The 14,072-nt window shown below is 34.5% G+C and overlaps 1 protein-coding gene across 1 annotated transcript; it reads left to right on the top strand.

Moving 5' to 3' along the window:
- The first annotated feature begins 6,235 nt into the window (after positions 1-6,235).
- On the top strand, positions 6,236-9,579 carry LOC146934364 (luminal-binding protein). The gene is made up of 8 exons (XM_085706242.1): positions 6,236-6,400; positions 6,839-7,106; positions 7,205-7,419; positions 7,529-7,771; positions 7,878-8,357; positions 8,477-8,631; positions 8,735-8,817; positions 8,910-9,579. Exons 1-8 carry the CDS (start codon positions 6,343-6,345, stop codon positions 9,412-9,414), a joined length of 2,007 nt encoding a protein of 668 aa, XP_085562368.1. The 5' UTR covers positions 6,236-6,342; the 3' UTR covers positions 9,415-9,579.
- The last annotated feature ends 4,493 nt before the right edge of the window (positions 9,580-14,072 follow it).

Here is a 14,072-nt window from a genome sequence, read left to right on the forward strand (position 1 = left end):
TACCACTAACACACGTAGCGACACGGATCAATCTCTACCGTTCATTCAAATATTGTTAATCTCCGCCCTATGATTATCTCATCAACGGCTTTATTTTCATTTTGAATTGTTTTTCATTAAATTTAATTTAATTAAATAGGGCCTAAGCCCAGTTGTTTTTTCTCTCTTCTGTAAAGTAGTGCACACCACATTTTCTGCGCGTGCTTTTCAAGCAGGGGATTCATATGGGGTGCAAATATATGATCCTCTTTTTGGTTACAAAATATGATCATATGACAATATTCTCTCAAAACAAATGATCATATGACAAGATATGCTTTTTATTTTTAAGGAGAAGGAAATGATATGATATACTATGAATGAACTATACTAAAAAAATGATATAATGTGAATACACTGCCATTTTTCTTTTACATAAAACTACTGTTATTTGAAAAAAATTAATATCCGACAAAATTTAAGAAAATCAATCTCCAACAAAATTTCATAATTAAACTCGGTTAATCTATTACTACTGCTATAAACTATTTAAGAAAATTAATCTCCAACAAAATTTCATAATTAATCTTAGTTAATCTATTACTGCGGTAAGAAAATCAATTTCCAGCAAAATTTTATAATTAACCTCGGTTAATCTACTACTATTATAAGAAAATCAATCTCCGGCAATATTTCATAATTAACCTTAGTTTAATTCATAATCATCTTGATTTTATATTTTTTTGACACAAAACAAACGACATTCATTCATTCAAATTAATAAAGTACATCGATGCAATACAAATTCGCTAAAAACAAAAAGGATGAATATGTGAACAAACTCACAAGTCACAACATCCATGTTAATAGCATAAAACAGCAAAATACATAAGCCTACAAATATGACTATATTAAAATCTCCGGAATAGTCGTGCCTCCGGATCTGCAACGTTGTTGACGCCAAAGTCATTGGTTGGATCTGCACTGGATCGAAGCTGATATGACAATCTGAACCGAACAAACACCTGAACAAGAGAGAAAAGACAAACAACGTCGCACAAAGACGACAAACAAAACAGCGTCGCACTAAGATGACGAAATCACAAAAGAAAAGTCTTATTCGATGTGAAAATCACTTATTTAAATAAAAGGGAAGGACAAAAACGATTTAGACGGGTGATTTGGGTCAAAAATTGACCCTAAACCATCCCTCTTTGGTGGATGAAGGAGAAGAAATTAAGGTTTCAGCTGACGGCTCACAAAAGAGAGAGAATTTGGTTTTATATGCCTCATAATTATTTTGCAAATAAAAAAATTAGTTTGTTTGTGTCAAAAAAAATAGTTTGTTATAACATAAATATAGGAAATCAGTTTATTTTCCTTTTTATGTCATAGATATAGGAAATAAGATGTTTCTCTTCTCTTACGTCAGATATAGGAAATAAAGTTTATTCACATCTCATCTAATCTCTTAATCTCACTTATTTACATGTAAAATAAAAAATAGTTAATAAAAACACTACATTAATATATTTCCTCTCTCACTTTCCCATTTTCCAAATCACAGTCGTCACAACTTTTCTTCTTATTGATCTTCCAAAAAAGGGTGATTTGGGTCAATTTTGATCCAAAATTACCCCTCCAGATTGTTTTTATTTCTCTATTAGCAAAATAAGTGATTTTCATATATTTTCGGTTTTCTTTCGTTCGTTTTGGTGATTTCATCGTCTAGCACAACTTTGTTTATTTTGATTTCTCGTCTTTGTGCGGAGCATTTTTTATTTCCCGTCTTAGTGTGGTGTTTATTTGATTGAGGTTTAAAGATTAGCTTTGCTCAAGTGCATTCAATAAATGACTCCTGCATCGTCAACGTTGCAGATCCGGTAACATGAGTATTTTGGTGGCTTGAATATAATCATATTTGTAGGCATAAGTATTATGTTGTTTTATGCGGTCAAAATGGATGTTGTTAGTTTGCTCAGAGATTCCTCCTTTTTATTTTTAGTGACTTTGGATTTGTATTGCATCCATTCTTTGCAATCTGAATGAATGTCGTTTAGTTTTGTAAAACAAAAACTACTTTAATGTTGATATTTTAAAAATAATCGTCAGTCTTAAAAATTTTATCAAACCCCGCCTAAAAAAATAAAAATATAATTCTCATATCGACTTTTTCATATTGGTAACTAGTACATAAAAATTTTGTTTTGTTGCAAAAAATAATTATGTGTTTAAGTTTCTTCCACTAAAACATGGCAAACAATCTTCATGGAATTTACGGTTAAAGTAATTCGTATGTAGGAGGTGTCAAGTTTAAATAGACCAACTATATTGTTTCTATGTTGAAGTATTTTTGTTGGATTCAAGTGATGGTAGGGTTCATGCAACAACTGGAAAAAAATTGCTCTATAGGTTTAACACGGAATTTCTTAAGGAAACAGTGTATTTTTTGAAAAATTAAGGGTTGTTTCCAATCGTGGAAACTATCATACTACCTACCATAATTTCCAATAAATAGGTGGAAACTGACGATTGTTCTCATAAATTTCAAACTGAACTTACAATATGATATTCATGATGTTTTAATACATAGTGATAGTGTCAGCTGTTCTCCTAAAAATAATTATCACATAGAAGACCTCAACAAATAGGTGACTGGTCTTCAGATAAGGAAGTCTTCCAATCGACAGAAGGTTATGCGATGTTGAAGTAGTCGAGTGAGGAAAACTGGTTCATTCTCAAAGCCACTAACTTTGTGTATAGGTTGTAGTGACCTAAAACTCGGTCAAGGCAAAGTGAGATTGGATAATGACGTAAAAATCCTATATTTAATGTTTTTAGCACCACTAACCGCAATGAGGATGAGGGACGGAGCACCATCTTAGTTGGGCTGCATGCAATGACCGTGTCAACGAAATGCTGTGAAGCACCACTAACCGCAGTGAGGATGAGGGACGGAGCACCATCTTAGTTGAGCTGCATGCAATGACCGTGTCAACGAAATGCTGTGAAATAGGAAATATAAGATTATTTTTAGGCATATATCAGTTCAATATTTGACAATGATATCGAGAAATAAATCATTTAAATCCTTCAAAATTGCAAATATTGCGTCTCTTGTGATTATAAAGACATGTCAAGCTTGGATAAATAATAATAATAATAATAATAATAATAATAATAATAATAATAATAATAATAATAATAATAATAATCATAATGATAATGATAATAATAATAATAATAATAATAATAATAATAATAATAATAATAATAATAATAATAATAATAATAATAATAATAATAATAATAATGGAGCACAAGACGCCTTTGAAGCCTGGAAAGAGGTCAACCAAGCAAGGACCAAGAAGATCCACACTTGAAGTTGTCGTTGAGATTAAAACAGTTTAAAAGACTACTTAAATCCAACTTCATTCGAACTACAATGTGCGTTGATTGGAACTAAAATGTTGTACTTGTTATAAAGAAAAACAGATAATCAGAAGTATGTATAAACTTTATACATTTAGATGTTGCTACTCCTAAGGATGAACATCATATGTATCGTATACATTTCGAATGGAATATAATGTCATTAGATTGAAAAATGCATGAGTTAGATACGAAAAAGCAATGAATGATTTTCCATGACTATATTTGCGATTTTATGCAAGTATACATTGATGATTTTATGGTCAGATCAAAGTCAAAATTAAACCATTTGCAACATTCAAGGACTTTCATTCGAATGAATGAGAATATTCAATTTAAAAATGAATCCAATTAAATGTGTTTTTAGTGTGTTTACGTTGAGATTTATTGGATTCGAGAAAAAAGAGTAGAAGTAGCCATAAGTTGCCTTTCCTTATTGAAATTTAACTTAAAGTGGTTGGTTCTCTATTAAATTAACTTTTCATCATATCCCTGACCTCAATGCTACTAAGCAAATCAAATCCAAATTTTTTCTTATCGTGTTTAAAAGTGGGAATCCCCTTAAAAAAATCAACTTTTTGTTTTCCAAGAGGCTCGTGACCTATACTCATATTTGTATTGGATGCAATGCATATTCTAAAACTCTTTTTCATATTTTACGGGAGTGTCTTGATGCTTCTAACTCGTGGTTTTATATTTTCAATAAGGATAATTATGACAATTTATTTAGCACCAGCTAGTAAAAATGTCCTTTTAACCCTTTTGAGCTTTATACTGGTAACAATGATTTGCCTTGGAGTTTTTTCCTTGGAGTTACCATTTGGATCCTTTTGAAGGACAACAATTCTTTTACATTTTCTCACGTAACTCTTTTCACTTACTCCGCAAAGCATTACATCTTGAGCAAGCCAAAACTATCACGACAAAAATAAGTCGTCTCATCCCCACATTCATCGAATAGAGCACGTTATAAATTAATATTCAGTGGTGGACTCATTCGAGTAATATTGTAGAACTAAATTTGGATGATTCTTTCAATTGCATTTCCAACCATGTAGCCTGTGTTGACCTTGTTTGAGATATCTCTGGTAGATTTTTGAAGGGTTTTATATGTAACACGATTTATTGTACTTCAACCATGGCTCAATCATAAGGTAAATATCTATCAGGACCGACTCTAGGCATATGCCCGGGATGCGACAACCCAAGACCCATGCATGCAAGAGGTCCGTATATTTTTATGGGGGTGTATATAGTAATACATGCTTCTTATGGGGGTCGGTATAACAAATGTACCAAAAGGGCCTAAAAGTCAGCAACACCAAATCTTCAGTCCAACGACCATTAAACCGTCTTTTTTTTTTATTTATCAAAAAGGGCCCATTCCAATGCAAGAGGATTGGGGGGGGGGGGGTATGTATAGCAACTCAAAGCTTTAGCAAACTGAAACTTAGCACAACAAAAAACCTTTGCGAAATCCTTCGTCTTATATCTTGGTGATGACATGTTAAATGAATCTAATATTAAAATTGATCATTTTGATATTTATGATCCAAAAAATTGAAAGAATCTTGTTAAAACATTAAAGAAAACTCTAGTTAAAAGGGGCCTAATAGAGAAGTGAATGTTAAATTTCCCAATGACAAATATTTTAGACATTTTTCATGTCTCAATTATTTTTAAAAAAAAAATTAAGTAATGACAGTAATGATAAAACTAGTGATAAAAAGGCCAATATCACGTCAACTGCCGTAACTAATGCATACGTCATTCATCGTTTATCAGAAGAAAAAAAAAAGACTACGACGTATGATGTAAGAGGCCCTTTGCTCATACCATGTTCGAGGCCTTGTAAAATGTTAGAACCGAACCTGATATTTATGCACCAAACTGGTTAATTCGCTGAAATATTAGGACTTCATTATTGAGATTGAAGCGTAATTTGTGATTGCCATGAACATAGTCAAGTTTTCTGCCAACACGTTCAACCGTTTTTTATTGGAGAACATTATTTATCCAATCGACGACAATAATTGAACTTGCAAAACCCGTCTTATATATTTTTGGAAACAAACTAATGCGTTGACACTTTTGCCATTCACGCGGGAAATAATATATGTCTTAAATCATCCTCCCATTCGCGCGGGAAATAATAACTGTCTTAAATCCTTCTCCCATTCGCGCGGAAAATAATAATCGTCTTAAATTCTCCTCCCATTTGGCGCGCGATCTTACTTTCCTTATTTTGTTCGTTTGTAGCTCTTTTAAAGGAAACATTTTTTTGCTACGAAGGCCAAAATTAACAAAACGCACGAATAACACCAACCTTGCGATTTTCGTCAAAAGTTAAACTTATGTCTTATTATATTTTTTTTAAAAAGTCACGATGACTTTGTCTATTATATGTTTTGTTCACATACTAATTATCATATCTCAACTTTTAAACGTCTAAATTTATCAACAAAAATATGATTCTTAGACTTGAAACAAACACCCCTAATAATTTCTTCAAAAGATAAAATAGCTAATAGTATCACCTTATGAGTGTTGTAGATTATTTCCCTCACAAGGTTGATATTGTTTAATTTTAGTCAAAGAAATGTTGATTGTTTGATACGTTGAAGTCATCAGAATTAACGGTGGAGATGTACCCAAGTCAAGGACTTATACAATTGGTCGAAACAATCGTTAGACGAATCACAATTGGTCCACGTCATCCAAAATGACATGTTCGTGCGTAATAAAGCTTTCAGTCGACGAAAGGAGGTTCGGGAAGAATCGAACGGGACTATAAAAACGGCTCAGACCGTTGCTTCAAAAAATCAGAATCAGAAAAAAAACCGATCGCACTCTCTTTATCATTCCCACCTTCAACTTCACCGTTTCAATCTTCGAAGCTGTTTAGAAGAAGAAAGTAGAGAGAGAGAGAGAATGATGGCTGGCTCGTGGCAACACGGCTCTCTTTTCGTTCTTGCCATTATTACAATCGGTAATTTTCTCACTGTTTATTAGATCTAATCGCTTTTCTATTTTAATTTTCTGTTTTAATGTGGATAATGCAACGAGATCTTAATTTGTTATCAACATTTTTGGATCCGGTTGTTTACGTTGCTAATTAGTGATGATTTATAAAATTTAATAACACTAGTGATGCTCTTTGTGATTACTATACATGCATTTTTTTGGAATCTTGAAAATTCATCAGCAGTGATTTGTTATCGTTATTATGTTAGGGTGCATTATGCTTGTTTTATCGTTGTTTTATAAGATTTATCACTGTCATTGCATCTGTTCGACTTATCTGAGTTCATGTTTGCGATTTGAATATGATATCGATATCATAGGAAAGAAATGTAAAATTAATTATGTTACCGTGCGTTGTTTTGGCCTTGTAATGATGTAACTAACATTTAAAAAGTTGCCACAGGATGTCTATTTGCATGTTCCAATGCGAAAGAGGAAGCAACCAAGTTGGGGACTGTTATTGGGATAGATCTCGGAACAACCTATTCGTGTGTTGGTGTTTACAAGAATGGTCACGTCGAAATCATAGCCAACGACCAAGGTAACCGTATCACACCATCATGGGTTTCTTTCACCGACGATGAGAGATTGATCGGTGAGGCTGCCAAGAATCTGGCAGCTGTCAACCCTGAAAGGACCATCTTTGATGTCAAGAGACTTATCGGAAGAAAGTAAGACCTTGATATTTTATTCATTTATGATATGATTAATGATTTTTTATAATTTGATTTAATGGGATCAATAGTGATTGAGTTGTTTCTGTTTTCAGATTTGAAGATAAGGAAGTTCAAAGAGACATGAAGCTTGTTCCTTACAAGATTGTCAACAGAGATGGAAAACCATACATTCAAGTAAGAGTAAAGGATGGTGAGACCAAGGTGTTCAGCCCTGAGGAAATCAGCGCCATGATTCTCGGTAAGATGAAGGAAACTGCCGAAGGATTCCTCGGCAAGACTATTCGTGATGCCGTGGTCACCGTCCCAGGTAAAGAAGCAAATTACAACCTTGTTCCTCCGGCATTCTCTATTGTCTTATTCTTTTCTTTGGTTCTGTATTTATTCTAACGTTTCTCATTTTCTTTTGAAATGTACAGCTTACTTTAATGATGCTCAGAGGCAGGCCACCAAGGATGCCGGTGTCATTGCTGGTTTGAACGTGGCTAGAATTATTAATGAACCCACCGCGGCTGCCATTGCTTATGGATTGGACAAGAAAGGTGGAGAGAAGAACATTCTCGTCTTTGATCTTGGAGGTGGAACTTTTGATGTCAGTATCTTGACAATTGATAACGGTGTTTTTGAGGTTCTTGCAACAAATGGAGATACTCATCTTGGTGGTGAGTAATAGAAAGAATACTATGAAATTATGAAATTTTAGACTTCGCTTAAAATTTTCCTTCTTCTACTATTAATGCATGCTAATTCTCTACCATTCTTTGCCAGGTGAGGACTTTGATCAGAGAATAATGGAGTATTTCATTAAATTGATCAAGAAAAAGCATAGCAAGGATATTAGCAAGGACAACAGAGCACTTGGAAAGCTGAGGAGGGAGAGTGAGCGCGCCAAGAGAGCTCTTAGTAGCCAGCACCAAGTCCGTGTGGAAATTGAGTCACTTTTTGATGGCGTTGATTTCTCTGAGCCACTTACCCGTGCTCGATTTGAAGAGTTGAACAATGATTTGTTCCGGAAGACAATGGGACCTGTGAAGAAGGCAATGGACGATGCTGGATTACAGAAGAATCAAATTGATGAGATTGTTCTTGTTGGAGGAAGCACAAGGATTCCAAAGGTACAACAACTTTTGAAGGATTACTTTGATGGAAAGGAGCCAAACAAGGGAGTCAACCCTGATGAAGCAGTTGCCTTTGGTGCTGCAGTGCAAGGAAGCATTTTGAGTGGCGAGGGGGGAGATGAAACTAAAGGTACCATTATAGTCTATACTCTAGCATTTCAATTGCATTAGTTGGCTATTATTTGTTATTGATGCAAGTAGATTTCCAAGCATTACACTTTCTAATTGTTGTGCTATTCTGTGTACCAGATATTCTTCTCTTGGATGTCGCACCTCTTACCCTTGGAATTGAAACTGTTGGAGGAGTGATGACAAAGTTGATTCCTAGAAACACTGTTATCCCAACCAAAAAATCCCAGGTGTTTACCACCTACCAGGATCAGCAGACAACTGTCTCCATTCAGGTACGGTACCATTATTCCACTGCATGTTTTCCTTATAAATACAAGTTGCTTGGCGGTGAACTTGAACTCAACCGGGGTCTTGTTTGTTTTTAATTACGTATAGGTGTTTGAAGGTGAGAGGAGTCTAACAAAGGATTGTCGCCTCCTTGGCAAATTTGATCTGTCTGGAATTCCACCAGCTCCAAGGTTTGTTTCCTACTTCCACTATGTCTTCTGAATTTTTCTCTTTTGATGTTTTGTTTTGTAATTAATTGGTTTTTCTTGTGGCAATTGAACAGAGGTACCCCTCAAATTGAAGTCACCTTTGAAGTTGATGCAAACGGTATCTTAAATGTAAAGGCAGAAGACAAGGGCACCGGTAAATCAGAAAAGATCACCATTACAAATGAAAAGGGACGTCTAAGCCAGGAGGAAATTGAACGGATGGTTCGTGAAGCTGAGGAATTTGCCGAGGAGGATAAAAAAGTCAAGGAAAGAATTGACGCTCGGAATGCTCTGGAAACCTATGTCTACAACATGAAAAACCAAGTCAGTGACAAAGACAAGCTGGCTGACAAGTTGGAGTCGGATGAAAAGGAGAAAATCGAGACCGCTGTTAAGGAAGCATTGGAATGGTTGGATGACAACCAGAGTGTAGAGAAAGAAGAATATGAAGAGAAGCTTAAAGAAGTGGAAGCTGTTTGTAATCCAATCATCACCGCAGTCTATCAGAGATCTGGTGGTGCCCCTGGGGGTGGTGCATCAGGGGGAGACGAGGAGGATGAATCTCATGATGAACTCTAGACTAGATAATGATGAGAAGTAATAGAATAGGCAGAGTCTGTTAATTTTTCTGATAGGTGGGAATTAAAAATTTCCCCTGTGCTTACTTTTTTGTTGGCGAATATACTTGCAAAATTATTTGTACTTTACTTTTGCTGGTTTTATGAGGGAACTTATTCTGCTCTATGACCCTGAGTTTTTGTTTACTTTAATTCTCTTATTATCACGCCTGACTGCCTGTGTTCGTGCTTGCGTACTCTCCGTTCTTGTATGCGTTGTCTTTCCATCCCAGACTAGTACGGTTTGGACATATAGTCAAGTGTATGGAAATAGACCCTCTCATTATCCTATCCTCTTCATTTAATTTAATTCTCTGAACACTGAAAGATCTGACAACAAAAACAACAAGTCAAGTGGAGCCCCTTACATTGATCAAATGACAGCATAATATTCTAGTATCAAATGGGAATACTACAATTTTTATCCAACTATTTTTAGTTTTTTCTTCGTAATTTCTTTATGTCCTCAGCTAGTGATTTGACTTTCTTCAGATTCATCATGTCCCAGTTTAGTTTGACTTTCTTCAGCTAGTGATTTGACTTTAGCCTCACATTCTCTCCTCCTTACTCTCATTTCCTATCATTCTCTCCTCTTTACTCTCATTCTTACTCTTTCTTCTACAAAATGTTGGTTTGTCATCATTCGCTTTTCATTGAAAATTTGAAAATTTCAAGAGGTTTCTTTGAATTGGTTTTACCCCAGGATTTAGGGTTTATGGTTTATGGTTTGTGGTTTTTTGCCTTTGTTTTAACCCAAGCGTTAGTTAAATGTATTATTAAACAACAAGAGTGCAAAGGTGAGGAACAATTTTGGGTCTTCTTGGTGTTGTCTTGTATGAGTATCTTGGAAAAGAGTATCCAGAAGTTCTAGGAATAAATATGACTCCGCCTATTAAGGATTTAGGGTTTATAGTTTGTGCTTTTTTGTCTTTAGAGTTAAATGTATTATTAAACAACAAGAGTGAAAAGGTGATGAACAATTTTGGGTCATCTTGGTGTTGTCTTGTATGAGTATCTTGGAGAAGAGTATCCAGAAGTTCTAGGAATAAAGATGACTCCATCTATTAAGGAATAAATGTACGACGAAGATGTTATTTTTAATGTTATTGGTACGACGAAGCAGATTTAGTTTTACCCCATTGTAAATGTATTATTATATTAATAAAATGTGATTTTATATCTATTACGTGTGTTCCTTTATTTTAGTTTTTATTTGCATTTATTTATATGAAATACAAAAATTCAAATAAAAAATGTGTATTAAAGAAATCTAACGTGAATCTAACGTGAATTCGAATAAAAACTAATTAAATCTAACGTGGACTCGATTAATTAAAATTGCGATAGCGTGAATTCGAATAAATATTGTGATGGCTTGAATTCGAATAAATATTGCGATAGCGTGAATTCGAATAAATATTGCGATAGCGTGAATTCGAATAAAAATTGCGATAGCGTGAATTCGAATAAATATTGCAATAGCGTGAATTCGAATAAATATTGCGATAGCGTGAATTCGAATAAATATTGCGATAGCGTGAATTCGAATAAAAATTCGAATTAAGGTTTCGTTACATTACATAAACGACATGTATGTCAACAATTACATTACATTACATGCACCTTCCAACTACAACAATTGTCTTACCCCTGAATGTGGCAAATTCAAACTTGCTAAGTAGCAGGACTCCAACGTACGATCAACATCTTGAATGATGGTATTCAAGTGCCAACGAAATGAGGTCCATTCCTTCACACTTGAATACCAACATTCAAGATGCTTATCGAATGTTGGAGTCATGCTGATTAACAAGTTTGAATTGCCTCATCCAGAGTAAGACAATTGTTGTAGTTGGAATGTGCATTCCAACTACAACAATTGTCTTGCCTCTGAAATGGGGTAAATTCAAACTCGCCAAACAACATGACTCAAACATTTCACCCGACATTCATGTTTTCCTTTGAAAAGAATAAATTTTTGTTAGGCTTGCTTTAGATGATGGTATTCAAGTGCCAACGAAATAAGGTCCATTCCTCGACACTTAATACCTTCATTTAAACCAGCCTAACAAGAATTTAATCTTTTCAAAGGAAAAACATGAATGCCGAGCGAAATGCTTGAGTCCTGGCCGTTTGGCAAGTTTGAATTACCCCATTTCAGAGGTAAGACAATTGTTCTAGTTGGAATGCACCTTACCCTAACTAATGACGATCTTCTGGCGGAATCAAGCTGTTGATGATATCTTCAGTTGATCTCTGCAACGTTACCCGCATATCGATCCACTGGAACATGCTGTGCTCCCAAAACATGCTCGTCACGTTTTCGTCGTTCTTTAACTCCACCCAAGTGAATGATACTCTCCCCTCATCGAGCTTTGGACGTTTATACCGAACGTTTTGCACCCTCCTTGTGTCTCTGGGGTTGAGTGCTTGGTTGAATTCATTCAGTTGATCCTTGAGACCTCTTAACATTACATCAAGGCACCGAACCTTCAACCTTTGAGGTTCTCCGCCGTTAAATTCTGCATAAACGTCGATCCATCCGGCCATTGCTTCATATCTACACAATTAGAAATTAAAAATAATCAATGAAAAACTCATTCAAACACTTGTAGTGAAAATTTGACATAAACCCTAAAAGTCCTAAACAAACCCTAAAAAATTTATAAAATTCGAAAAAAAGTATAAATTCAAGCAATATAACTTCATTATAACAGGTATTCATAATATATGTTAATAGCATTTCAGATCTACAACATAACTATATTAAAAACAAAAATTCAAAATTTAATAATTAAACAACAACTAAAATTATAAACATATAAACACATATACTAACTAAAATGTATGACAATAGCATAAGTGATAGCTTACTTGTGATTTAGTGGAAATTTTTTTGGATGATTTGGTAGAGATTTTTTAGAGAGAGAGTGAAAATTTGAGAGAAAGATGGTGATGATGGAGTGAGTGTCTCGATTATGGACTTGAATATACTACGAACACAACGGCAGTTAACTGCCACTGAAAACCAGTGGTTGTTAGGTGTAGAAACACGAACTGTGAGAATAAGAGTCATCACACGATACACAAGAGGATAGCCTTGTGCTTTTCTAGATTTCAGCAAAGAATAACACAAATCAGGTATAGTTTTTAATGCTCCAACTTGTGTCCTCGATTTTAACATCTCATGTTCTTCAAAGTCTTGCAGGTGATATTTATTTATATCATTATTTCTAAAGCATTGATAGTCTAAAAAGAGAATTTAAACGTTGATTATCTGAGGAGAAAATAAAAGATCAGATGCGAAACTGAGAGTCAAAGAAGGAGAGGGAGTATTAGACTATGCTATGAATCTTAGATATCGTGCAAAATTGAAAAAACATGTGAAGTTTTTAGCTGTTTATGAATCTGAGACTTGTGTCAAAAGCAGCTGTTTAATTTATTTTGAAAAAGAAGTGGTGTTAATTGCCAATGACTTGACTCATACGATTTATCTATATCATTCTGTTCAGTTTTGTGAACATAGCTTTGAAAAATAATACAAAAGAACTCCACTACAGCCTAAGTGCAATGTCTGTAAAAAATAATCAACGTCATTATTTTGTTGCAAAAACTGGAAAAATGCTCCACAAACTTGCACTGCATAATTGGGCAGTGGAGACCGAGGGATCTAATTTTGTCATCACTAGATTTGGTAAATGCAAACTGGACTGGAAAACGGAAATAGCTAGTGATCGGTGGCATGTGGATTGGAGTGCGTAATCAACTGAATGATTAGGACTTGATAAAGAAAAGGGTTGCAACCAACCTTGTATCATTTGGATGTACGCTCCCTTTTCTTAGGACTCCAACCCGTCCCCTGCCAGGATTTGCTTAAAACAAAATTCATACTGCACATATAACTGTTACTGAGAATTTTTTGAGCTTTTATCATAGAAACATCAACATGATTATATAAGAGACTGTCTTTATGATATTGATGATGAGCCTCCAACTTATGACTTCTTATAAATTTAGTTGATTTGAACATAATAACATAATTATAAACTGAATAAAAAACATAATAGCATAAATAAATATTAGTAATTAATAACATGTTATGTTGTCTTCGTGAGTGTAACTCAGTTGACAGGAATGTCAGGAATGTTTCACTTATTCACCTTAAGGGATGAATTTTTAGCAATTAGATTATTTGACCCAAAAACAAACATGTTTTGTTATGAAATTAATCAAAAGTATAGCAAGATGTTTAAACTTAGCAATGATTTGTGTCCGGTCTGATTAGCCATGAAAACCGCCAAGCATCCGACTAAGTATATTGAGGAGGTGATTTGGTTTATCTATATGAGTTGAGATTGGCAATGAAACTTCTATCAAAACCCACTGTAAAAGAAACCCACGCTAGTAGCTTCTCATGAAGAAATATCAGCTCTTCCATTACCAACTCTCAACTACTATAATTTCCAAACTACAAAGCTAGAAAAGAATCAAGTAAATGAATGATTAAGGCAGGCCAAATCTTATAAGTTAGAGTCCATAATATAACTTCCCGCTATGAGTAGCATAATTTCGGGAAAATTGCTTTTTTGACAATGAATACTTCCTATTGACACAAGTAAA

The sequence above is a fragment of the Medicago sativa genome, chromosome 4 (assembly GCF_051527215.1).
Source record: "Medicago sativa cultivar Bolivia chromosome 4, Bolivia_mono, whole genome shotgun sequence".
In the NCBI taxonomy this organism is placed as follows: domain Eukaryota; kingdom Viridiplantae; phylum Streptophyta; class Magnoliopsida; order Fabales; family Fabaceae; genus Medicago; species Medicago sativa.

Bases quoted from the DNA above. Each gene is read 5' to 3' on its own strand.
- LOC146934364 (XM_085706242.1), top strand. From the start codon at position 6,343: ATGATGGCTGGCTCGTGGCAACACGGCTCTCTTTTCGTTCTTGCCATT. The intron at 6,401-6,838 runs GTAATTTTCTCA...AAGTTGCCACAG, and splicing joins TCTTGCCATTATTACAATCG to GATGTCTATTTGCATGTTCC. The intron at 7,420-7,528 runs GTAAAGAAGCAA...TGAAATGTACAG, and splicing joins TGCCGTGGTCACCGTCCCAG to CTTACTTTAATGATGCTCAG.